Here is a 25,927-nt window from a genome sequence, read left to right on the forward strand (position 1 = left end):
CAGTACTTAGGAAGCTGAGGCAAGAGGATTGCTGCAAATCTGAGGGCAGCCTGATCTTGTTTCAATAAAAAAAAGAAGAAGAAGAAGAAGAAAATCAGGCTGGAGAGATGGCTCAGTGGTTAGGAGCACTGACTGTTCTTCTAGAGGTCCTGAGTTCAAATCCCAGCAACCACATGGTGGCTCACAACCATCTGTAATGGGATCCGATGCCCTCTTCTGGTGTGTCTGAAGACAGCTACACTGTTTGTGTGTGTGTGTGTGTGTGTGTGTGTGTGTGTGTGTGTGTGTGTGTGTGTGTGTTTTTCTTTTCTTTTTTTCGGAGCTGGGGACCGAACCCAGGGCCTTGCGCTTGCTAGGCAAGCGCTCTACCACTGAGCTAAATCCCCAACCCCTGTATTTTTTAAAACTAAATCTTTTAAAAAGTTCATAAATCCTCCCCAAACCATACTGCTTATACACTCGGTTAGGACGCAGGCCTGCGTAGGTAAGCGCTGACTGTCTGGTGCTTCTCTGTAAGGTATTACTGCTGCTCTCAGTAAGAGGTGGAGCAGCTTTATGAGGTAGGGAGGTTGGCGAAACAGTGTCTATCAAATGCAGAAATCAAACACTGCAATACCATGATGAAACCTTGTCATTTAATTAGGTTCGCCACAAAAAGCATTAATCTTGGCTCCCTACCCACCGCCCTCCTCCACAGAGCCATCTGCCTTCGTCTGCACAGCCCAGGAGCCGGGACGCACCTCCCGAGACTCATGGGAAGGACTGACAGCAAACAGCCCAGCCTCCTCCACACAGAGTGAAGAAAGAGGAATAAAAATACTTTACCAAGACTTCTGCAGAGCTATTCTCTTAGTGGAGTAAGGGCAGAGACAGAGGTGGGGCGTGGTGAGGTCTAGGGATCTCTTAGAGATCAGGATCTGCCTGAGGAGCACAAAACCCATGGTTCACCCACAAGGGGGCTGTGACGAGCGACTGGGGCTGGCTAGGCTGACAAGTGTTTTCTCAAGTGTAGCACGATGGTGAGAGAAGCTAACAGTCCTTCTCCTCCTTTCCCCTTCTCTAGTTCTAGACAGTGGGCGTGGAGCTCCTGAGGGAAGACTCCGTTCTCTCAGGATTCCATCTGATTCCGGCTCTTACAGCAGGCAGGCAGTGAGGGGGCCATCTCCCCAGGCACTGCCTGTTCCGCCCCATGCTCAGGGCTTCTTCTCTCCACCTGTGAGCACCAGAGCCTGTAAGATGTCAGACAGCGATACAATGCCCTTGACCACGTCATGTTCATCCACCACCACCAGACGGTGAACCTGGCACAGAGGAACAAGAAGTAATGTGAGTGCTAGCTGCAGTTAGGGTAGCTGCCTCACCCCTACCCTCTTGGGGCCACTCCCCACTGGCTGCCTGAGGCTGGCCGCTTCCTACCTCTGCTTCCACCAGTCTATTGATGATTGCTTCTAGAGTCTCATGTAGGTAGCACTTGAGAACACCCTCGAAGTAGTGTGACCGGTGCTGTAGGGCTTTTGTCACAGACACATCTAGGTTGTTGTATGTCTTTTCTGCTGCCAAATTCTGGAAGTGGGGAGCAGGCTTTGAAGGGGAGTCAGTTCCCAAACCCTGGACCAACCCGACCTCACTAGAGGGAGTGAGGGCGCTCTTGACCATTGCTCACAAGCAGTTCTGCCAGCTGGTTCAGGCGGAGGAGACCCCTCTGCTCCCTCTCCACCCCCAGCACCCCCTCCCCTCCCCTATCTCCCAGCCCCACCACTCACAATCACATCAAACTTGGAGTAGATGTCCACCACACGCCCTAGGGAGACAGAGGCAAGTCAGTGAAACAGAGGAGTGTGGTGGCCAAAGCCCCACTCCCTGTGGACCACCTTCCGGGCTGGGTTGGGGAGACCTGCCTGAGCCTGGCAGCCTCCCTCTTCTTGCCCCATCACTCACCTTTCTCATCCACCACAGGCAAGGCGGAGACTCGGTGCTGTACAAAGATGCCCAGAGCCACATAGACAGGTGTAGTGGTACGGACCATGGCAATATTGGCGTAGGTGCCAATCTGTAGCTCTTCCAGAGACTTAGACATGAATTCCGGCTTGGGGAACTCAGTGATCTGAGGAAAGCCATCAGTTTTCAGGAGCTTTCCTGGTAGACCATGAGGTGCTAGGTTCAATCCTCAGCACCAAACCACTGACCTGTCAGCTCGACCTTTAGGGCCCCCAAACTGCTGTGCATATGTCTCCAATCCATCATATAAGACGGATGAGCGGCTGAGGTATACTTACAAACAACTTGAGGAACTTGAGGATCCGCTTGTGAGTAAGAATGTACAAGGTGTTGCCTGACTCCGGGTCAATAACTGGAAGCCTGTGGATCTTATTTCGAATTAATGAAGAGACAGCATCGAACAAGCTGTGAGAAGACAGATCATAGTCAGGTTCCACAGGGCTAAAGCCCAGCTGCACAGCCCCTTAGAGTGTGGTTATAGCTCAGTGCTCAGACTTGACGAGCTGTGTGTAACGGCTGGGCGTGGTGAATACTTGTAAGTCTGTACTAGGACAAACAGAAGAGTTACAGGTTCAGGACAGCCTGAACTCTACAGAAAGGTCAAGGCCAGCTGTGGCTCTGGGAAGACTTCTTCACAAGCAAGCAAACAACCAAAGGCAGCGTGCACGAGGCGGGGTCTTCAGGTGTTTAGGGATAAACACAAAACCAGAACTCACCTGGCATTTGGAGAAATGCAGACAAGTGGCTTAAAGGAGTCTTGCAGGTAGACCTCTGAAGAGAACAGGGACAGTTCACAAACACTGCCACGTAAGTGCTTCCCGGGACACCCTCCATCCCTCATCTGCTACAACTTGTCCATACCTCTCCAAGTCTCTATCTTGTGCTCCTCCAGTTCATAGATCTGCACCTAGAAGCAGGAGCAGCAGACTTGAGACTCACTTCCCCTCTTAACCCAAGGAGCTTGGCTTGGAGGGGAGAAAACAAGGCACAGTGGAGCCAAAGGCAGGGCTGTGGTTTTGGTTCGGAGGTTCAGGTTCCTTACCAGGGCTGACTTGTAGTATCGGTGCAGAATATTGATGAAGTCAGTGATGGTCAGCATGCCTAGAAGCCAAGACAAGAGCCCTCAGCACAGTCCAGAGCTTTTCTCCCTGACTGGCAATAACTGTATTCCAGGAACTTCTGCTTACCCACAAAGCTCTGCTTCTTACTATCCCACAAAGGGGCAGCACGAACACCGTTAGTCACCAGGGCAAAGAAGGCTTTCTTTACCTATGGCCAAGAGAGCAACATCCTAAGGAAAATCCTCACAAGGCACAGCTGCAAGAAGAATGGGTTGGTGTGTGGGGGAGTATGGCGGATGATGACGGGCTTTGGACTAGCGCGTTTGAGGAACGTAGAAAGGAAGGGCTCTACCCACCTGCAGCGAAGTATCAAATACCACCAGCTTGGAGCTTGTGGGGATCAGGTCATAGCAGCGATGAGACTTCATGAAGGTGGTGTACACACTACTGTTCGATTCCGGGGTCTCTATGGGTGGAAGAGTCGTGCATCACTTTTACGTAGGTGGAGAACTCACGGTCCAGGCAAGGCCGTTGCTAATAATACTAAGCGCTCAGTCAACCTGGCCAGAGCATGGAGGACCACCCAAGATTCAGAAATCCAAATGGCGGGGCCTGGCCAGGTTTCCCTCCATTCTTCTGGATTATGACTTTTGGGGTTTTTGTCTTTTTTTTTTTTTTTTTTTTTGGGAGCTGGGGACCGAACCCAGGGCCTTGCGCTTGCTAGGCAAGCGCTCTACCACTGAGCTAAATCCCCAACCCCAGTTTTTGTCTTTTAAATAATTGTAAGGGGTTTTTAAAAGAAAAACTTGATTTTCTTGGGGTGGGGGGGATTTGCTTTTTCTTTTCTTTTTTTTTGGTTCTTTTTTTTTTTCCGGTGCTGGGGACCGAACCCAGGGCCTTGCGCTTCCTAGGCAAGCGCTCTACCACTGAGCTAAATCCCCAACCCGATTTGCTTTTTCTGAATGGGTGTTTTACTTTGTTGCCTGTGCACACATGTGTGCCTGCTGCCTGCTGAGGCCTGGGAATTACCGACAGCTGGGAGCTGCCATGTGGGTGCTGAGTTGACCACTCGTCCTCTGGAAGAGAAGTCAGTGTTCTTACGCTGAGCCAACTCTCTGACTCCTTCATTTACTCGAGATAGAACCTTGCTATACGCCCCGCCTGGCCTCAAGTTTGTAGTAATCCTACTGCCTTCGTTTTCCAAGTGTTGGGATTGCAGGGATGTATGCAGCTATGCCTGACAGTCTGTGTTTTCATCTGCCTGCTCTAATGGGGAGGGCAACCTCCACAGTGACGATCTAGATGTCTGACGTACTTTACACTTCAAAATAATGCATCATTTCATCCCCCACAGGCCCCTTTCCCATTTTTCAAGACAGGGTCTCTCTATGCAGCCCTGGTTGTCCTGGAACTCTCTCGAATTGAGAAACCCACCTGCCTCTGCCTCCCCAGTACTGAGATTAAAGGTGTCTGCCACGCTGCATTCACTCCGAAACTCTGAATTCTTACTGGTCTATTAAGTAAGTATTGTCTTCATGTTTGAAATGAGAATACATGCAGACAGTTAGAAGAACTGTTCAAGGTCGTCATATCATTGAGTTAGTGGCGAGAACCACTTGGAGTCCTGACTAATTCTGTACCTCACTCCCAGTACCCCAGCTGACTAAAAACAACATCTAGCTGGCAGGGGTGGTCTTCGGTCCCAGCACTCAGGAGGCAGAAACAGGTGGAACTCTGAGTTTGAGGCCAGCCTGTTCTACAGAGCCAGTTCCAGGACAGCCAGGGCTTCACAGACAGACGCTGTCTCAAAAACACAAACAAACAAAATAGGATTTCTTTTTTTTTTTTTTTTTGTTCTTTTTTTCGGAGCTGGGGACTGAACCCAGGACCTTGCGCTTCCTAGGTAAGCGCTCTACCACTGAGCTAAATCCCCAGCCCCCCAAAATAGGATTTCTAATCATCTCCCTCTCGGTGCTAGGGAGCAAACCTAGGGCTTTGTAATGCTAGGCACACACTGAGCCACCAGACTGCATATTCCTAGCTTGTGATGTTTGGTCAGGCTAGTCCTGGACTTGGCAGGAAGCCCAGAGCCACTCTGGCCTCTCTGGTGATGGGATTATGGGCAAACCCATGGTTCCTATCAGTGTCCTCAAACAACCACCTGACCCTCCTGCCTCCAGCTCCCACAGGGATGCAATGACACACCCACCCAGCAGAGGGAGTAGTTCTTCAAGGACCCCCCCCCCCCCTTTTTTTTTAAAGATTTATTTATTTCACATGAGTACACTGTAGCTGTCTTCAGACACACCAGAAGAGGGCATATGATCCCATTACAGATGGTTGTGAGCCACCATGTGGTTGCTGGGAACTGAACTCAGAACCTCTGGCAGAGCAGTCAGTGCTCTTAACTGCTGAGCCCTCTCTCCAGCCCCCTCTTCAGGGACCTTAACAGTGCTTCTTTTCCCTTTTCCTAACATTTTTATTTATTTATGTTTGTGTGTGGACATCTTACCTGCATGTAAGTCGCAATATCACAGGCATGCCTGGTGCCGTCAGAGGTCAAAAAGATATCAGATCCCCTGGGACTGGAGTTGTATACATGGCTGTGAGCCACCACATGGGTGCTGGGAATTGAACCTGGGTTCTCTGAAAGAGCAGTCAGCTCTCTTAACCACTGAGCCATCTCTCCAGCCCCATGGATTTTGTTTTTTTTGTTTTGTTTTGTTTTTTAAGTCAGGATCTTGCTATATACTCTCCAAACATTCTTGCTCCAACCTCTGAGAGCTGGGACCACGGGTGTGCGCTCGCACACCCAGACGCTCCTTATTCCCAAGCATCTTGGGTGACGTGCTTACACTGGTGTCTTCTGACTTAACTTCCCTTCAATCATTACCTTCCTGACAAAGACAAGCAGTTTCAATTCTCACCAAGCCAACATCAACAAACACCTCCCATTTTGAAGCCCCTCTCTTCCCAGGAGTTAAAGCTAATGCTGTTTACCATTTGAATAAATATATCAGAGCTAAGTTAAATAAGAACCTTTTGGGGTTGGGGATTTAGCTCAGTGGTAGAGCGCTTGCCTAGCAAGCGCAAGGTCCTGGGATCGGTCCCCAACTCCAAAAAAAAAAAAAAAAAGAAAGAAACGAAAAGAACCTTTTCCTTGGAGCTGGAGAGGTGGCTCAGTGGTTAACGCCACATATTGCTCTTCCAGAAGCTCCAAGTTTGAGTCCTAGTACCTATATGAGACGGCTCACAAGCCCTGGGACTCCATCTCCAGGGGCATCAGACACCTCTGGCCTCTGTGACCACATGTATTCTGATGAGCGTGCTCATACACACAATTGGAAATAATTAAAAAACAAGTTTAAAAAAGAAACATTTTTCTTTGGCACTTTCTATCATCCCTGGAGTTAACAACGGTTTTATTCATTTGTTTAAATTTATATATATGTTTTTTAAAATTTTTCTATATATAACATTCACAAATGATTCAATCGCCAGAGTCTATCAATTATTTGAATCTCAGAAAATCCAGAATTTGGAATATTGGAAGGTGTCTCTTTGAGGCCTTCTGACCTGCCACCTCGGGGTCTCCTTCTCCACTGCTCAGGGGTATTTTATACCCTCCTGTTTGAACTCTGTTTCCTGCACACTTTATCACTGCGCTTTGTTTTGATAGAGACAGTCGTCCAGTAACTCCCTAGGGAAGACACATGTATAAAAGGAAGTGTTTGGGACCCACACATATCTCTGTTGATTTATAATCTGGTTGGCTACTAAGCACTGCTGGTTTTTAGACCTGGGATGCTGTCACTGTCGTCTTGACTCTGGTCTTCCCTTTGTCAGGCTGTTTTCCTCTTTCTGTGAGGTAGACTTAGACACGGGGATTTCCACACTGAGCCCCTCAGGTCTGCTGGGACTCCATTTTTCTTTTTGAGACAAGGTCTCTCTGTGTAGCCCTGGCTGTCTTGGAGCTTGCTATGAAGACCAGGCTGACTTCAAACTCACAGAGATCCGTCTCCCGAGTGCTGGGGAACACTACACAGGGCTCAAATGCTCTTTCATTTAATGTGCAGCTTTTTAAAAGAATTATTACACACACACACACACACACACACACACACACACACACACACACACACAGAAACAAACTAGCTGTCTTCAGACACACTAGAAGAGGGCACCGGATCCATTACAGATGGTTGTGAGCCAATGCAAAGTTGCTGAGAACTGAACTCAGGCCCTCTTGAAGAAGAGTTGGTGTTCCTAACCACTGAGCCATCATTGACGCTTTTGTTCCCTTTTGGCACAGGGGACCATTTAGAGATCACCTTTTTTTTTTTTTTTAAAGATTTATTTATTTATTTATTTAAAGATTTACTTTATTATATATAAGTACGCTGTAGCTGTCTTCAGACACACCAGAAGAGGGCATCGGATCCCATTACAGATGGTTGTGAGCCACCATGTGGTTGCTGGGGTTTGAGCTCAGGACCTCTGGAAGAGCAGTCAGTGTGCTCTTAACCTCTGAACCATCTCTCCAGCCCTATTTATTTATTTTTATGTGAATGCACTGTTGCTATCTTCAGACACACCAGAAGAGGGCATCAGATCCCATTACAGATGGTTCTGGGCCATCATGTGGTTGCTAGGAATTGAACTCATGACCTCTGGAAGAGCAGTCAGTGCTCTTAATCACTGAGCCATCTCTCCAGCCCCCTAGATTAACTTTTTTTTTTTTCTTTTCTTTTTTTCGGAGCTGGGGACCGAACCCAGGGCCTTGCGCTTGCTAGGCAAGTGCTCTACCACTGAGCTAAATCCCCAACCCCTCTAGATTAACTTTTTAAGACTTTCTTTAGATGTCTGCTAATCCTTGGTTTAAGCCAGGATTTGAGGGCTGGGGTGGTGGCTCAGTGATAAAGGGCTTCCCCCAAGGGTCAGAACCTGTGTGAAAACCTGGTCAGGTCCTAGCCCAGGCAGAGGACCCCAGGGCAGGCTAGCCAACTAGACAGTCGTAACTACTGAGCCCTAGGTTCAGTCAATACAGCGGAGGAAGAGAGACAGACTGAAGGAGGCCTAACATCGAGTTCGGGCTCCCACATGCCAGCACATACGGCCCTGACATTCACACGCAGAGAGAAACAGGATTCAAATTCTAGTTTTGATCCTTTTAACCAGAACATATCTTCAGTGCAAACACTTGTACACTGGCCGGATCTCTAAATGTGTAAACAGGTTTTCTGCCCGTAAGCCACTGCAGGAACATCCAATACTTGGGTCTGCAGGTTTTCCCATCCAGGAGAGCCTAATGATTCTTTAATTCTGAGCCTGGAAGACTGGAGTATTTTCTGCTAGTATTTTGGAGGCTGAATTTGGGGGATGAGTGGGAGGGTTCAGGCTCTGGTTTTCAGTGCAGTATATAAGCCCCCCTCCACACCTCCGGCCTTGGCCTGGGCGGAAGACCACCACAGTTCAGCAAGGTGTAATGAGACAGACATTCAGTCGTAGGCCGGCTTCTCATGCTTCCAGGCCTGCTTTACTGCCAGACTCAGACCAGCTAAGTCACTGAATTATCTCCCACATGCTGAAGCTTCCAGAATCCATTTCTTACTTTTGTGTATGTGCTAGGGTGTCTGTGTGTGCGTGCGTGTGTGTAGTTGGTTCTCTCCCTCCACCTGTACGTGGGTTGTGGATAACACACTCAGCTCACCAGGCTTACGTGGAAAGCATCTTTATCTGTCATCTCAGCAGCCCAGGGTTTTAATTTTTATTTTATGTTTGTGGGGGTTTTGTCTGAGTCTATGTGGGCCTACTGTGTGCACACAGTGCCTGTGGAGGCCAGGAGAGGGCATTGGATTCCTTGGAACCGGGACTGCACACAGACAGTTGGGAGCAGCCAGAAGGGTTCTAGGAATGGAACCTAGAGCCCCTGGAAGAGCAGTGGTGCTCTTAATGGGTGAACCATCTCTGAGCCCCTTGCTTTGTTTTTCAAAGAAGGGCTGAGGCCCTGAATCCGCCATGTTAACTGGAAGTGGCAAAGTTGATGTGCAGGAGCAAACGTGAACTCACAGACGCCGAGGCACAGCTTTAGGGACCAGATGAGGGTATGCTAGAGTTAGGTGCTATCACGTTAAGTGGGTGTGGCCTAAGGAGTGTGTCACTGGGAGAAGCCCACGCACATAATGAATTTGGATTTCCCAGTTTTAAAAATAATCTAAATCAGTTTCCAAATTTAAAAACTTTACAGATTTACATAAAAATCCAAATTCTCGGTTTCTTTACAAAAACCAGATCTGGCAAAAAATAGGTCTTAATTGAGCAGAGCTAGATAGTAGCTGCCTCCTTATACGGAGACGCACGTTGTTAAGCTGTTGTGGTTACCCTACCTCATCTGCAAGGATCCACATAAACAAGCTGAGTTTCTGCCACATGTCTTGGAGCTCCCATAGATACTCAGACACTTACAACAGGTACAGATATCATGTGCAATATTCAAAGATAGGAAGGCATCTTGATAACATAACATATGATGACATTGTTTTTTTAAATTTGTTCTTCAAGACAGGGTGTGATGGCTTGATTAAGAATGGCCCCCAGGAGAGCGCTTGCCTAGGGTTCGGTCCCCAGCCCGGGGGGGGGGGGGGGATGGCCCCCCAGGGAGTCATATTTCAATGCCTAGGGAGTGGCATTATGCTAATGTACTACTGTTGGAGTGGGTGTGGCCTAAGGAGTGTGTCACTGGGAGAGGGCTTCAGGGTTTCAAATGCTCAAGCCATCCCTCCCCTCCCCGAATTGGCCATCAGAGTGTAGAACTAACGGTCAGCTCCTTCTCCACACCATGTCCGCCTGTATATCAACATATTTCCCACCATGACGGTAATGGACTGAACCTCTGAACTGTAAGCCAGTCCTAATTAAATGTTTCCCTTTATAAGAGTTGGCAAGGTCGGGGTTGGGGATTTAGCTCAGTGGTAGAGCGCTTGCCTACTGCTCTGACTGCTCTTCCAGAGGTCCTAGGTTCAAATCCCAGCAACTACATGGTGGCTCACAACCATCTGTAGTAATATCTGATGCCCTCTTCTGGGGTGTCTGAAGACAGCTACAGTGTACTTATATATAATAAATAAATCTTAAAAAAAAAAAAAGAAGACATAGGGTTTCTCTGTGTAGCCCTGGCTGTCCTGGAACTCAGAGATCCATCTGCCTCTGCCTCCCAAGTGCTGGGATTAAAGGCCTGGGCCATCATGGGTTGTTATTTTTTGTTTTTGTTTTTGCTTTTTTTAAGACCACTAAAGCAGAATGATTTAAATTTCTTGTCAAAAATTCAAGTCTTTTTTTTTTTTTTGGTTCTTTTTTTCGGAGCTGGGGACCGAACCCAGGGCCTTGTGCTTCCTAGGTAAGCGCTCTACCACTGAGCTAAATCCCCAACCCCAAAAATTCAAGTCTTAATAATATGTCCTGGGGATTTTCAGACACTAGACTATGTTGTGATTTTTTTTTTCTAACTTTGTGTTTCTGTGTATTGGAGTGAATATTTGAATCCTTTCCCCCCCATACATGTATCCAAATGTACGTACACAGGAGTGTGTGTAGAAGTTAAAATAATGCTGAGGGCCTCACTTCCACCTCAGCTACCGTAGGTCCTCCCAAACACTTTCTCTGGGGATCCTCCATCTTTGTGGGATTAGAGGCCACGCCTAATCTGCTTTCATGTGAGTTCTGGAAATTCAGACTCATTCTTTTGAAGTAAAATCTTTTCCTATTTTAGACCAAGGATTAGCAAACATCTAAAGAAAGTGTAGGGGACAGAGAGATGGCTTAGTGGTTAAAAGAATTTCTTGTTCTTATCCAAGACACGGTTCCCACCACCCACATGGTGACTCGCAATTATCTTAAAATTCCAGTTCCAGAGGATCCAACACCGTCTTCTGACTGCCACAGGCACCATCACATACATGGAGCACAGACATACACACAGACAAAACACTCATATGTGCAAAAAAAAATTTTTTTTTAAGTATAAAAAAAGTGACCCGGGGGCTGGAGAGATGGCTCAGTGGTTAAGAGCGCTGACTGCTCTTCCAGAGGTCCTGAGTTCAATTCCCAGCAACCACATGGTGGCTCACAACCATCTGTAATGGGATCTGATGTCCTCTTCTGGTGTGTATGAAGACAGCAACTCACATACATGAAATAAATTTAAAAAAAAGTGATTGGGCACCCAAGAGGCAGAAGAAAGCAGGTCTCTATGGGGGAACCAGCTCTTCATTAACCAGTCAATGGATATGAATTTTCACGCATCACTGAGACACCTTCTCCTCTAAATATGCTCTAAATATGACAATGCCAAAGTCCAGACTGCAACCAGATCTCTGGGCACAGAAATCAGCACCTGAATACACAATGTAGGAAACAATCTCCCAACAGATCACCTCTGTGAGTTCAAGGCCATCCTGGTCTACAGAGTGAGTTCCGGGACAACAGAGCTACACAGAGAAACCCGAAGTAAATACAGTATAAGGAAGGAGACAGAAAGGGGCAACAGGAGGAAAGTTGATAACGAGAATGTCCTCACGTAAAGTGAGGAAAACAGGTAGAAGACTTATGTCTTTTAAAAAGGGAATTTGGGAGCTGGAGAGAGGACTCAGAAGAACACTAACTGTTCTTCTAGAAGACCTGGGTTCGCTCCCCAGCGCTTACATGGTGGTTTACAACTGCCAGCCTGTTAACTCTAGTCTCAAGGGACCCAACACCCTCTTCTGGCCTCCACAGAGACTAGGCACAGATGTGGCATACAGATATACATGCAGACAAAACACCAACACACATAAATCCACAAAATGCTTTTTAAATTTACAGAGGGGATGGATTCTCAGGTTGGGGTGTCGCTCAGTTGTTAGGGTCCTTGCCTAAGTGAGCACACATCCCCAGCTACTGCCCTGGGGCTGCTGTCACCACCGTGAGCAAAGCAACCCGGGTAGGAGACGGTTCACTCGGCTTACATATCCTGAATCAGTCTGCTGAGGAAAAAAACCAAGGCCACTGTCGCTCTCTACCTGTCCCTCCCACTCCCAGGCAGGGTCCCTCCCTGACACTGCGGCCCATGTTTTCCCTGCCACCAGCACACCTTCTGTCTCTGTCCCCTCCCAGCTTGGCATATAGGAGGTGTGGGATGCATGGCTTGTCAGAGGGTCCTCACGATTGCACAGGAAGTGCTTAAAACCTTGAACCATCTCTAGAGATTTCTACTCAGTCTCTATTTTAATCTTTTTAGAAGATGTCTCTCTCTCTTTTTTAAACATGTAGTTATTATGCATAGTGCTCTGCCCGCGTGTACGCCCGCGCGCCAGGAGAGGGCGCCAGATCCCATTATAGATGGTTGTGAGCCACCATGTGGTTGCTGGGAATTGAACTCAGGACCTCTGGAACAGCAGTCAGTGCTCTCAACCTCTGAGTCATCTCTTCGTGCCCAAAATGCATGTCTTAATACAATAAAGATGATAGCAAGGGTGCTCCTGGGCAGAATCCTTTTCCAGAGAGGCAGCAAACTGATTCCTCCATTCATTTGTGGACTTGGGTGTGACTCTAAGGCCTCACATGTGTAGGTAGGCGAGTCCTCTACCACTGAACTACACCCCCAGAAAGCCTGCCTCTGTCCCTAGGAGAACCCCAAGAGACTCGTAGGTGCCACTGAGGACAAGGTCAGGCTATGGCTTTCCCTTCGGTTTCCTTTACTCAGCTGATTTCACGGCAAACATACCTTGAGAGTGTTCATTCTCCGGAGCTGGAGCGCTCTCTGCAGCAACCTGCAAGACAAGAGAAGCAGAGTCACCTCAACTGAGGCTCAATCCTAGCGCCACATTAGGAAAAGGCTACTCCGAAGACTTAGGTGGGAAGGAACATCGTCAGCCAGCCTGGGAGAGAGAGATGCTAAACTATCTCAAAAAGATACAGGAAAAAAGAGAGAGAGAGAGAGAGAGAGAGAGAGAGAGAGAGCTGCAATGGCTTAGGGAGACAGAGTAGTGTCTGATGAACTAATGATTTCCTTTAGAAAGCAAGACTCTTCAAGAAATAGTAGTTTAGTTGAGGATGGTGGCACCCACCACTTGGGAGGGTGAGGAAGAGAGGATCTGGTTTGAAACAGGTTTGAGGTTAGCCTGGGCTACATGAGACTCTGTCTCAACATTCCCTCAAAAGAAGAGAGGAAAGATATTATCTCATTTAGTATTTTTTAACAACCTGAAGTAAACAATGTTATTAACAGTAGGGAAATAAAACTCAAGAGGCAGTAGTGGCCTGTCCAGGCTCACATGGCTGCTAAAAGGTAAGGTAGGTAGGGACCTGAACACTGATCTGTCTGTTTTCAAAGCTCCCGTCCCGTCACAGCCCACTGCTAATGAAACAGTAGGTCCTGGCTGGTTGGTTGGTTGCTTATTTAAGGCAATGTTTCAACTGTAGACTGTGCTGGTCTCACACTTAAGTTCCTCTTGCCTTCTCATAGCTGGCATCAGGTGTGCCCTTCAGTGAAACCAAAACATCGAGTAGCTGGGACAGAGCATGCTTGTAATCTCGGCGCCCTGGAGGCAGACACAGGGGGATCATAAGGAGTGTTGAGACCAGCCTGGTCTATATGGGCTAGCCAGGGCTACAACAGTAAAACTGTCTCAAAAGTCCTAAAGCAAAACCAGAGTTACGGCCAAAATATGAGCTTAAAGTTGGTGCCAAAAGGTTCTCACTGATCTACTTTATTAAAACAAGGGCTCGTAGGGTATGGTATTGCACACCTCTGACCCCACTAGGAAGGCAGAAGCAGAGGGTGACGAATTTGAGGCCACTCTGGGGTATGGTATGAACTTGAGGCAAGCCCCAAACCCACATAAATGCCTTAGATAACATAGCTTTTCCCAAATACGCACAAACACAGCTGTGGTACTAGAGCCTGTCATATGCCTTACTACTGAGAGAGACCCAAGCGGCAGACCATCCCACCGAAACAAACGAAACTTGGCGATAAGGACCGTCTGCAACTGAGGGGGCAGGAGTTCTCTCAGCACCCTTGGGAATCTAAGGGTTGGATACAGGGCTTTCAAGTTTCCTTTCCTGAGAAAGTCTGAGACTCTGGGAGATCTCACACAAGCAAGCTTTCACAGGGCTCTCTCTCGAGTGGAGCATTCAGAAACTGTATTGCTGTCTAGGAACCAAGGGATCATCGAAGTGTCTGCCGTCACCCATACCTTGGCTCCGTCTGCTCTGGGTAACGTGCCCTACATAGACTTAAACGTTACTTCATTGCCACAGTTGATGTGGAGGCGAAGTAAAAGGCCTGGGGTTGAACCTGAAGAGACGGCTGGGGAACGGGGTCCAGGGGGCAGGACAACCCTAAATCTCCTTCCAGTACACTGGGTGGGCAGGTAATTCTCTTTCCTCTGGGCTATCAGCCTGCTCTGACAGTTTTGGGAAGGTTATGGAATGACAACAACCTCATTGTTTAAAACTGGGGCGTGCTCTTCCTCGGTAAAGAGGCACACTTGACATCAGCTCTCATGCTCGACACAAAGGCACAGAGGCAGCTACTTGTGAAAGTGATGGCACCTATCTCATAGCACACAGGGCACTGCGCTACGGTTTATTTTGCGCATTATCTACTGCAACAGATTATGAATTCCCAGAAGCCTTCTACTATCTTATACTTTGTATTTTCCCCCCTAGCATGGGGCACTGTACATAATTTACAGCTTAAAGAAGACTCTAATAATGGTGTAAGCAGACACGAAGAGAAGATATTGAAGAGCCTGCCAGTGCTACTTTCTTTTCTCTTGCTGTGGTAAAACACCCTGACGAAGGGGTGGAGAGATGGCTCGGTGGTTAAGAGCAGTGACTGCTCTTCCAGAGGTCCTGAGTTCAATTCCCAGCAACCACATGGTGGCTCACAACCATCTGTGATGGGATCCGATGCCCTCTTCTGGTGTGTCTGAAGACAGCGACAGTGTACTTATATACGGATACAGCCCATCATTGTGAGGTCACTGTGGGGAGGTCACTGTAGGGAGGACACAGCAGCAGGGACTTCAGGAAGCTGGCCAAATAGTACTCAGTCAAGAGCAGAGAGGAATGAATGGACATACTCTCACTTGCTTGCTTGCTGCACTGTTTCATTTCTCCACTCTCATACAACCGTCTACCTAGGGGATGGTGCCACTCATAGTGGACTAAGTCTTCCCATAGCAGTTACTAAGACAGTATGCCACAGACATGGCCACAGGCCAACCCAATATAGACAGATAACCCTTCATTGAGGCTCTCTTCCCAGGTGATTCCAGGTTGTATCAAGTTGACAAGGCAAACAGTCAGACACAACTAATGAACCCACCATAGAAACAATTAAACGTGACTTCATCCTTCCTGCCTGTTTCTCCACGAGTGGGAGAATTAGGGCCACTCCCCTCTTCCTTTAATGAGACGGGGCTGAGAACTCTGGGCAGTGGTGTACAACTGTGTTCCCAGTGCTCAGGAGACACAGTTAGAAGGATTAGGAGTTCAAGACCAACCTCAGCTACAGAGTGAATTCAAGGTTAGACTGTGCTACATTAGACCCTGACTCAAAACGATAACAAGACACCCAAAACAAACCACTTCAGGGAACCAAAAACATATCACTGTACAACACACGTGTGAAGTATTATTACAGAGACGCAGGCTAGATCCTCTGACACTAAGACAAAACTACTTTCCAAACTCCTGATCTACGCTTCCAGTTGCGTCTCAACCACACGTTACAAAGACTATTGATAAGATAATAGAGAATATCTGTCTTCCCATCCTGTTCTTAACCTGTGACTTTTTTGTTTTTTCAGTGCAACTCTGCCATCTTTCCAGTGCCTGGGATGGTAGTTCTGCTTCCTTACATGTAAGACAGGTTAGAAACGCTCTGCCCCAACTCCGTCCGCTTTGTTGCCCGGCATTCTCTGACTCAGTTTCCCTGCTCTGCATTTTATCGTCTCCTTGCTTTATACTCTGATCAGCTGATAGCTGGAGTAGCTCGTCTGGAGAAAACTTCATATCCAACCACATAAAACATATTTCCCCAGGCTTGTGAGATGGTTCAGTGAATAAAAGAGCTTGCCCCATAAGCCAGATGACCCGTGTTGGATCCCCAAACCTACGTCAGTAGAAAGAGAAAAGCAACTCCAAGAAATTGTCCTTGGCCTCCACATTTGTTCCAAGGCACCAATGCACTTTCTCCCACCCCAATCTCCCTCCCTCCCTCCTTCCCTCTCTCTCTCTCACACACACACACACACCACACACACCACATTCACATACCACACACCACACACACACACACACACACACACACACACACACACACACGTCAAAATAAAAACCAAACCAAACAAAACTTACTTTCTGAGTGGTTTTGTCTGTTCACAGAAAGCTGTTGAGACCATCCCCTGCCTCCTTGCTCATAAATCTCCCACTGGTCCCATTACTACAAAAGGCCAAGCTGGGAGTATTGGCTCATGTCCACACTGACACAGAAAATCTGAGCTACCTACTGGGACCCTGTTTCCAAAAAAGTGTGAGAGAGAGAGAGAGTGTGTGTGTGTGTGTGTGTGTGTGTGAGTGAGTGAGAGAGAGAGAGAGAGAGAGAGAGAGAGAGAGAGAGAGAGAAAACAATGCTCTTAGCCAGTTTTTCTTACACCGGGACCAAAATCCAGTTTCAACATCACCAAGTCATGGGCCTGTACTCACTGTAATTTCTCCTTCCTTTCCTTTCAGGTGTCTGTAGCATGAGGATAGTACTTTAACTACAACCTACCTTAACTAACAGCCTTCCCCATACCTCTCATCTCCATCTCTCTGCAATCCAATAGATATTAAATTTAGCAAAGGGCTAAATTTAACATACAGAAAAGTTGCTTTTAAACTTTATACTCACAGTTTATCATTTATACTTAAGTTGTAAACAATACATCTACAAGTTAAAAAATAAGACTACTTTTGCTGAAAATACTTTCTCTGTAGAAAATGAAATCCTTGCTTGGTAACTGCTTTACAACTGTTATCTTTTCTTTTTTATAAGTCAAGTTATACTATTCCTCTGCAGACAAAGGTGCCAGGGTTGGGGGGTGGGGAGTGGGGTTGCTCCAAGCCAAGTAACTGACTCAAAGAAAATGAGAAAAGAAAAAAAAAAAATCCTAAGGGTGAACGTGCAAGTATTACATAGCTATACAATGGGAGAAGACAAACCCCAAGCTGCCCACAGAAGATATTTAGTTAAAAAACTATGGAACAGGAAGTCGATGGGAGGGCCTTCGGAGTGGCAGAGAAAGGCTCCTGTGAATGAGGTAGGTCAAACAAGTAGCAGATAACCTACAGCATCTGTAAGGAGCTGGCGGGAATCTGCCACCCTTGGTCAACACTGCTCGCCAAGAACGAACTGTCAACACGCATGCATAGCGTCACCAATCAGGACACGACCTAAACTTGTCCAAGGGACACAGTGGCTTCCTGCATTCTTTCCTTCACGGGAAAACTCCATTATGAAAGTAATGGAACCTCACTGATGCAGTATATTCTTTCAGATGTCAGAACTGCTTAAGCGGTCGCATATACGGGGTCCTGGAGCTTTCTGTAAGCCGGGGTCGCTCACCTAAATAAGCGGGATCACAACTCCGCTTTCATGCAAACTTCTCAAAGAACCGGAGGCACTCATAAACAGGGGGGCATGATCATCCTGGTGTTTGTGGGCTCCAAGCTCACAGCCCGCTTCGTCTCTCAGGGTACTGCAGACCCCAGGCGGACACGGGTGTGGCCCAGACCTCGGAGATGCACCCACCGAAGCAGAGGAGGGGAGTCCCGGACTCCCGCGGCAAGCTGGGCCCGGCCCTCCCCGGCTCCTAGCAGGGGGTCTCCGGCTCCACAGCGCCCCCCGCCGCCCCCCTGCGCCACTCACCGACTCCATTGCTAGCACCCGCCAGTTCCTCAGCTTGGAAAGCTCCCTTGCAGTAGGCCCCGCCCCACATCCGGTGCCTCGCGCCACTTCCGCCTACGTCACGCCCCAGGCCCAGGGCGGAAGGCGGGGAACCCACCCTTCCGGCGGTGGCTGAGCCTGCCTTGGATCACCTTCCTCGCCCAGCTCTCCCGGACCTTAAGATCTGGCTAACGGCGAGGGTCATGGGACAGAGGCGCTTTTGTATTTAAAATGTTCTTTTTTTATTTATCGTTTAAAAACAAACTTTGAAGAAGCAAAATCCAAAACTTGCCCTTTGCCTCTCGCAACATAAATTATGTACAGTTCAGAATGATCGCTGATACAAAACATGCCAAGGACAGGGGCGCTGGGGGTGGAGGAAGAGAGAGCGCTTTAAAAAAGGGAACCATTTCATCCGTTGTTACGAAGGACCAACCTTGCTGTACAGGATACACACAACACAAAATAAAGTTCTTCACGGGATTCACACTTGTCAGCGATTTATTTTTTTAAGAAGGGGGAGGGTCCTGGAGGTGAGGGTAGAAGGTAAAAGGGAGAAACTGAAAATTGAGTATGTGCAAGTGTAAACCAACCCAAAATACAAACAGGGGGCGGGGTTGGGGGTGGGATTCTGATGCAATTATACAGGCGGGGTACTTAAAAAAAAAAAAAAACCAACAACAACCAAAATTCCAACCTTGTAGCGTGGGTCTGAGTTATAGTTTATATAAAAATTAAAAGCTGTATAAGGTTTCTTCACTAAATTCTACAGGACTATCGGATACCTAGCATATGCTTACAAAGTCTGCCCCTTCTCCGTTCCCAGTTCTAGGGCCCAAGCCCCAGCCAGAGCCCCACTCACAGGAGACAATCTCCCCCCCCAACCCCCCAACTAATGCCTAGACCTTTCAGCTCTGTGGCTTTGGGGACAGCAAGCCCAGTTTTCCCACTGTCTGATCTAATTACAATGGTTTCTGTGGGAGTGTGTAGGGAGTTGTTATTCTCATAAACATTTGCAGCTTGAAACAGTTGAGGAAGCAGCTTAAAAAAAAAAAAAAAAAAAGCCAGAAAAAAAAAAAAGAAAAAAATCTCCCTACCCCCATCAATCCACAATCCCCCAAGTTTAAAACAAAACAAAAACCTAAAATCACAACAGCAACCGCTCTACCCCTCCAGCAGGCCTGCCCATGTGCCACCATCCAGCCCATCTCTACAGTCCAGATTATCTGATTCTTGAGAATATTAATTACAAAATGCCCTTTGCCCACAGCCCCAGGAGAGAACTGCATAGAAGCTTCATCTCATCCCCTCGGCTCCCTACCAGAGAGGGGTCTGAGGCCTCACACACCCTCTACCCTACTGCCACCCACAGGAAGAGGTTCAACTGCAGCACAAGCTCGGGCAGAAAGAGGAAGGAAAAAGGAAGATAAGGGTACCCCTCACCCTCTGGCTCCCCCTGGGGCCAGCTTACTTTGTGCGTTATAACATAGTCCAGCTTTACAACCCGGGTAAGAATCACCCAGCCTCTCTCTATAACCCCACCTTACAGCAGTCACAGCCAGGGGGTGGGGAGGGGGGAGGAAAGGGCGGTAGGTTGGGTAGTGGAGGGGCCCCCCCACAAGGGGAGCTCCATGTGTCCGCCCCACACCCCCCTACCATTTATAAACTGGTTTTGTAAAAAGAAAATAGATATATTTATATAGAATATATAAAGCACAAAAATTAGTAGTTTTACATTTGCTCTCCCCGGGGGTAGAGGGAGAGGGGAGGGCTCTCGCCTCCGGCCGGCTCCCCCATGCCCCACAAGACTATGTACAACCCCATGTATAAATAGATAAATACCCCCCACCCTCCCCGCGCTGACACTAAGCTCCCCACCCCCACATCACCACCCATTCCCACCAGACCAGCAGCAGTTTGGTGACTGAGGGCAAGTGAGAGCTCTGGGCCACACCCTGCCTCATTGGGTATGGGCACGCCACTCAGGGATAGCCCTCACCCTACCCCCCACACCCCGTCCAGGGGCTGGAGGGCAGACGGGCTCAGGATGAGGCTGGGAAAACAGGAGAGTGAGATCCTGGTCCTAGGTTTAGCACACCCCTCCTGCCTCCATGTCCAGATGGAGAAGGAGGTCCTAGAGCAACTAGAGACCAGTTACCCCAATCTTCATCACCATTTGCCTCAGCCGACATCCCACGCCCATAATTAAAAACAAAGATGGATTTTTGTTGTTGTTATTGTTGTTGTTGTCCTTCTCCTACCCCCCCTTCCACCCACTAGAAGAGGGCAGTGAGGTGGGGGAGAGAGTCGGGGCAGTAGGGGGCTCGGAGAGGGTCTCACATTTCAAAACAGCAAAAAATCCAACACTTAAATGAGGTAGGTGTGGGTGCGGGGTCTCCTTGCCCGGCTTGCCCGGCTTGCCCTCCTGGGCATCTGGATGCCTCTTTCCCGTCATGTTGCATTTGTCAGAGTGGAAAACAAGGAAACACAACCCATAGAGAGACAGAAACACAGAGGAAAAGAGGGGGACAGAGACAGAGAGGAAGGGGTGGGGGTGAGGGTAGGGGCAGGACCCGGCAGGCAGGGCCAGGTGTGGGACCCGGCCTTTGGGATTGTCAAGCTTAGTCAAGTCTCTTTGCAGCCGTGAGTTGGGCCAGCGAGGTTGGTGGAGGCAGCAGGGCTGTGAGGCCCGGCTGCACACCCCTCCTGCTCCCTGACACTTCTGGGTAGTCCCGGCCCATATCCCCCTCAAACCTGAGATGCCCAGTGGCTGCTTCTGTCTGTCCCCTCCTGGAACTGGGGGCAGATGCCAGCCTAAGGGCCGGTGGCAGGGAAGAAGGTTGTCCCTGGTGCCCAGGGTAGGCTTGGCCTAGGGTTCTCCATCCCCAGCCTCCTGCTCCAGGGGCTCCGGTCAGCCGGCAGCCCCAGCCCTGGGTCCTGGCTCTGGCTGCTACCTCTCTTCCCCCTCCTCCCTTTCAGGGAAGAGGCAGGAGTGGGGACTCCCCTGCCTGGTAGCCTCAAAGCTTCTTAGTTCATCCATTTCCTACAGTTCCAGGCTCCACAGTGACAGGGGATCTTGTGCTGATCATCCTCAAAATCAAACTGATAGTCATAGGTCAGCTGGAAGGAAAAGAGGGACAGAGTCAAAGCGAGCCTGTGGGGATGCGGGCAAGGGGCCTCGATGGTCCTGGGAGCCGCAGGGCAAAGGCTCTCCTCTCACCTCCTCTCCTTTTGGGATTCGACGGCTGGAGATGATAATGATTTTGTCCTCCTTGTCAAATGTCACAACCTCCGCTACACAGTTAGGGGCACAGGAGTGGTTAATGTACCTGGATGGCACGACAGAGTCAGTGTCAGAGATACCAGGCAACACCCACAACATGGCCACCAGAGACACATGAATCCTTCCTCTCTCACCTGGCAGGGCCTCCGGTCAGTGTGGCGTCAATCACGTGCTCATTGTTTATCCGGAACATGTAAATGCCTCTGTTCTAGAAAGGCGGTTGGGGAGGAGCAGGAATGTTAGCAAGCAAACCAGACAGGGGCTTATTGGACAGAAGTTCTGCTGTCTTCTCCCTCCCTGCTGTTTTCCAACTGCTTCCTGGGTTCAAACATGCCCCCATGCTCCTAGGCAGAGGGTGTACACTGCACCGCGCCAGCCCCCAGCTCTCCTGTAGTACCTGCTCCTCATAGATTTTCTCCCGCCGATTGGCCACCTCATTGCGAATGATGGTGCCAATGTACTCGATGACCATTGTGTGCTTCTCGAGGTCCTTGGCTGCATAGAGGCCTAGGCCCTGGATACGTGAACGAGCCAGATAAACATTGTTCTTCCACTCGGTACGCAGGCGCCGGTACTGAGATGACTTGGAGTGCACAAACTGCTTGCTGTACGGGGTGTTGGTCTCGCCTGTGAAGGTGCTCTGATATGCCTTAGACATGCTGGTGCTGTTCAAGGTATGGGGCCTGGGAGGCGATACAGTCCATGACACGGCAGACCAAGCAAACCTTGCCCACCTCCTCCCTGGGAATGTGCCATCAGCAAGTACAAGTGCCTGCTGCTGTAGGAGTGGAGTGAAGGCGCCTGGGTCTCAGCTTTGAAGAGGCAGCAACTCCCTGCTGAGACCCTTCCAGACACCCTGGGTAGCAAAGACCACCCAGAACAGGGAGCAGGTAGAAAGGGAAGAGGCACCAATTCCCCTACACTGAGCCCGCTCTCCCACTGCATACTGTCTACCACCCTCATGCCAAACTAGGCTCAATGCCACACTCTCGGAGTCTTGCCCCAGGCCCACAATTTGTGCTGACGGTTTGTTTACTCAGGTGAGTCCTCCTCCGAGTATGCTGTAAGCCCTGAAAACGAGCCGCTGTGCCACAGTGGCTCCATCTGACTCTTAAGGGGCTGGGAGTTCACAGCCTGAAGATGATATTGTCGTCTCTTCAGGCTGTTCCGCTCTGCAGCATAGCATTGGGCTCTGTGCAGACAGCTCAGTGCAGGGGAAGGCTGCTGCCTGGCGGGGGCCTTTCACCGCCCTAGGAAGGCCTGGCCCGGAGCAGTGGTTTTCAAACACTTGGGTGATTTTCTGTTTTATTTAGCGGATTCTTTTCTTCAGCAAAATGTTGACTGTACCTCCAATCCACAGGTGAAAACAGAGATTCTCTGGCTAAGTCCAATCTTAAGAAGGTGCAGTTACACACACAAGGGCAAGTCTGCCCACTGGCTTCTGTGTTCTGGGACTTTGGGAACAATATGCTTATAGTTTGAAAACCACTGTTGTAGAGCTTCAAGGTCTAGGGCTAACTAGGGGTAGAGTGTTCGACATTCTATGACAGCCTTCAAGCCACCAAAGGCCTTCATGGAAAGCCTACTACCGTGGGTTCTGCCTCCCTCTACCCGAGGACCAAGGTTAGGCTACTGTGGTACAGAAAGACCAGCAACCCACAAGTTAAGAGGAGGGCCTAGTCCCAGCTGTGTGACCTTCTAGTCACACAGTCTTTCTGAGACTCAGTTTTCTCAGCTATAACACGGGGTCATACCACCTGCCCTACCTACCTCATGAGGTTGTTGTGAGGATCAAATGAGATAATGGATGTGAAAACGCTTTGAAAAAAAAAGTATAAAGTGCTGTACAATGGAAGGCTGTAGTACTGCTTTTCTATAACTTCTAGTTATTTCCAAATCACCTCAGCTTTGCAAAGGCAATGTGCCCTAGTCACCAAGGGGTGTCTCAAGTTTGGGAGAATCACCGGCCCCTCTGGAAGCAAAACCCAAGAAGAAAGAAGTGACCAGCTCCCATATCTATTTCACCATTGTCTACCAAGAACCTCCCAGGAGCCATTCCCAGGGACCCAAGAGTACTCTGTCCTGCTTCCTGGTCAACCCAGTGACCTGAGCTGATTAGGAAGAAGAAAGGGGTACCCTAGAACACTTGTGTACCTCTAATCAGGTCTAAGGGTGACTCTCAGGTTCTTGGAAACAACTCTGATCTGCATCTCAAACCCTCAGAAAGAGGCCGGATGGCCTTACCCACATCCACACCTACAGCCCGTGGCCCAGTCGCACAAGCTCACCGCTTGTAGTGTGTGAGGATTTTCGGTTCTGATCTAGCACAGCCGGTGGGGTTGATCATGAGCGGTAGTTCCATCAGGGGGTGGCGCCCATAGCGGAATAAATAGTTCTGACAGCTCTCCACCCCAGGTAGCTGTGGACACAGGGATCACTGCCTTACTCATGAGACAGGACCAATGTTCCCGCCGGGCCCCCAGCTCCTTGCCACCCGCTTACCGATTCGGCTATGCGAAGCACAGCATGCACTGTCAGCCCAAAGAGCTCTTCGCCTTTCAGGTACTCGGGGAAGAGCCTCAGCATGTCGGCTTCTTTCCTCATGGCAGCCACAGGCTCGATGATGCGGTTCCACACAGCTAGATGGGAGGCAGACAGCACCCTCTATGGTCTCATTTGCTCACTGATCGCAGCTTAATCCTACTCCTTAGCTCTAGTTTCCACCACGTGGCCATCACTTCCCTATGGCCCTTCAGGATCCTCCTCCTTTCCTAGAGAAGCTCCAATGTGGAGGGGAGTGACAGAGCCTGTGGCAGAGAAGCACAGGGCCCAGAGACCTAGCGGAAGCCACAGTTCTTACTGAATGGACGGACACGCTTTGGAGTTGGAAAGAGTATGCTGAAGTTAGAGTAATGGCTATGGGACTCAAGGCAAACACTCAAGTCTCCCGAGACTCAGTCACTGTGTGTCTACACCCATATGACAGGGCTCACCTCCTGGGTCACAGTGGACAGAACAACCTGCACGACTCATTCTTTTAGCTCAACTGTGACATACGCACATGCTCTCGCAAACCTACTGCCCGCTGCCTTACTTATCATCAATGCAGAAGCAGGGATGAAAGAACGACTCAGCAGTTAGGAACAATGGCTGCTCTCCGAAGGACCCAGGCTCAGTTCCCAGTAACCATCTTTTAACACCACTCCCAGGGGATCTAACAACACCTACTTCTGGCCTCCAAGGGTACTGTATAGATGAAATACAGACATACATGCTGGAAAACACCCGTACACACAATACAAAACAAACAAACATACAGCCATGCAAGGTGGCACACACCTCAAATTCCAGCACGTAGGAGGCAGAAGCAGGTGGATCTCTGAACTCAAGGCCAATCTGGTCTACAAAACTAGTTCCATGACAGCCAGAGTTGTTACACAGAGAAACAGTCTTGAAAAACAAAACCAAAAAACTTTCAAATTAAAAAAAAAATTGGGGGGCTGGAGAGATGGCCTGACGGTTGAAGAGCACAGGCTGCTCTTCCAGAGACCCATGTTCAATCCCAGCACCCACACGGCAGCTTGCAAAAGACTAACTCAATACATGTGGTACATACGCATGGAAAAACACCAATACACACAAAGTTAAAGAAAAAGAAAAGGGGGCTGGAGAGATGGCTCAGCGGTTAAGAGCACTGACTGCTCTTCCAGAGGTCCTGAGTTCAAATCCCAGCAACCACATGGTGGCTCACAACCACCTGTAATGAAATCTGCTGCCCTCTTCTGATGTGTCTGAAGACAGCTATGGTGTACTTATAATAAATAAATAAATAAATAAATAAGTAAATAAATAAATCTTAAAAAAAAAAAAGAGGGCTGGAGAGATGGCTCAGCGGTTAAGAGCACTGACTGCTCTTCCAGAGGTCCTGAGTTCAATTCCCAGCAACCACATGGTGGCTCACAACCATCTGTAAAGAGATCCGATGCCCTCTTCTGGTGTGTCTGAAGACAGCTACAGTGTACTTATATATAATAAATGAATAAATCTTAAAAAAAAAAAAAGGGGGTTGGGGATTTAGCTCAGTGGTAGAGGGCTTGCCTAGGAAGCGCAAGGCCCTGGGTTCGGTCCCCAGCTCCGAAAAAAAAAGAACCAAAAAAAAAAAAAAAAAAGTAGCTTGAAAAAAAAAATTAAAAAAAAAAAAAAAGACATCCTTAATAAAAAAAAAAAAAAAGAAAGAAAAAGAAAAAGAAAAAAGGCCAGGCACCGATGACACACGCCTCACAGGAGCATTTCTGAGTTCAAGGCCAGCATGGTCTACAGAGTGAGTTCCAGGACAGCCACGCCACACAGAAAAAATGTGTCTCAAAAAAAAAAAAAAAAAAAAAAAACCAAAGAAAAAAAATCAAACCACACATGTGCACACTGACACATGCATGAACATGCACACACACACACACCCCCAACCATTTAATCTACCAAGGTCATGGGAAAAAAACTAAAATATGAAACTTTTTTTTTTTTTTTGAAAAAAGGTCTCATGTAGCCCAGGCTGGCTTCCAGTTCACTTGATAGCTGAGGACGGCTTTGAACTCAGGAGCTTCCACCCTTAAC

General features: G+C 48.6%; 3 protein-coding genes across 20 annotated transcripts in view; 1 reads left to right on the forward strand and 2 right to left on the reverse strand.

The window, feature by feature from the left end:
- Tuba1c (tubulin, alpha 1C) overlaps positions 1-25,927 on the forward strand; it is a 441,616-nt gene that overhangs the window by 204,471 nt on the left and 211,218 nt on the right. The gene's annotated exons all lie outside the window — the stretch shown is intronic.
- On the reverse strand, positions 614-18,040 carry Prkag1 (protein kinase AMP-activated non-catalytic subunit gamma 1). 2 transcript variants are annotated; one of them, XM_006257331.5, is made up of 12 exons: positions 17,713-17,971; positions 12,820-12,865; positions 3,416-3,525; positions 3,186-3,267; positions 3,041-3,099; positions 2,860-2,905; positions 2,715-2,769; positions 2,277-2,403; positions 1,939-2,104; positions 1,764-1,801; positions 1,417-1,563; positions 614-1,301 (listed from the first exon to the last, which is right to left on the reverse strand). In XM_006257331.5, the coding sequence occupies exons 3-12, from the start codon at positions 3,485-3,487 to the stop codon at positions 1,194-1,196; spliced, it is 900 nt and encodes a 299-aa protein (XP_006257393.1). In that variant the 5' UTR covers positions 3,488-3,525; positions 12,820-12,865; positions 17,713-17,971; the 3' UTR covers positions 614-1,193. The 2 variants fall into 2 exon arrangements, with proteins under 2 accessions (XP_006257393.1, NP_037142.1); NM_013010.2 differs by lacking the exon at positions 17,713-17,971 and adding an exon at positions 18,016-18,040 and having other exon boundaries at positions 619-1,301.
- Kmt2d (lysine methyltransferase 2D) overlaps positions 18,252-25,927 on the reverse strand; it is a 41,337-nt gene continuing 33,661 nt past the window's right edge. For 10 of the 13 annotated variants that reach the window (XM_063262841.1, XM_063262839.1, XM_063262848.1 and 7 more), the window contains 7 exons: positions 23,819-23,955; positions 23,605-23,735; positions 23,087-23,134; positions 21,714-21,999; positions 21,451-21,524; positions 21,254-21,362; positions 18,252-21,153 (listed from right to left, as the gene is read on the reverse strand). In XM_063262841.1, the coding sequence (XP_063118911.1) occupies positions 21,061-21,153; positions 21,254-21,362; positions 21,451-21,524; positions 21,714-21,999; positions 23,087-23,134; positions 23,605-23,735; positions 23,819-23,955 (878 nt within the window). In that variant the 3' untranslated portion in view covers positions 18,252-21,060. The remainder of the gene's footprint in view (positions 21,154-21,253; positions 21,363-21,450; positions 21,525-21,713; positions 22,000-23,086; positions 23,135-23,604; positions 23,736-23,818; positions 23,956-25,927) is intronic. The other 3 variants (XM_017595321.3, XM_063262846.1, NM_001427309.1) reach the window with 1 other exon arrangement.

Source organism: Rattus norvegicus, chromosome 7, assembly GCF_036323735.1.
Source record: "Rattus norvegicus strain BN/NHsdMcwi chromosome 7, GRCr8, whole genome shotgun sequence".
NCBI classification, from domain to species: Eukaryota; Metazoa; Chordata; class Mammalia; order Rodentia; family Muridae; genus Rattus; species Rattus norvegicus.

Coding starts and splice junctions, on each gene's coding strand:
- Prkag1 (NM_013010.2), bottom strand. Junction 3,268..3,415: donor TATTTGATACTTCGCTGCAG/GTGGGTAGAGCC, acceptor TCTTGGCCATAG/GTAAAGAAAGCCTTCTTTGC. Junction 1,302..1,416: donor ATAGACTGGTGGAAGCAGAG/GTAGGAAGCGGC, acceptor CCTCTGTGCCAG/GTTCACCGTCTGGTGGTGGT.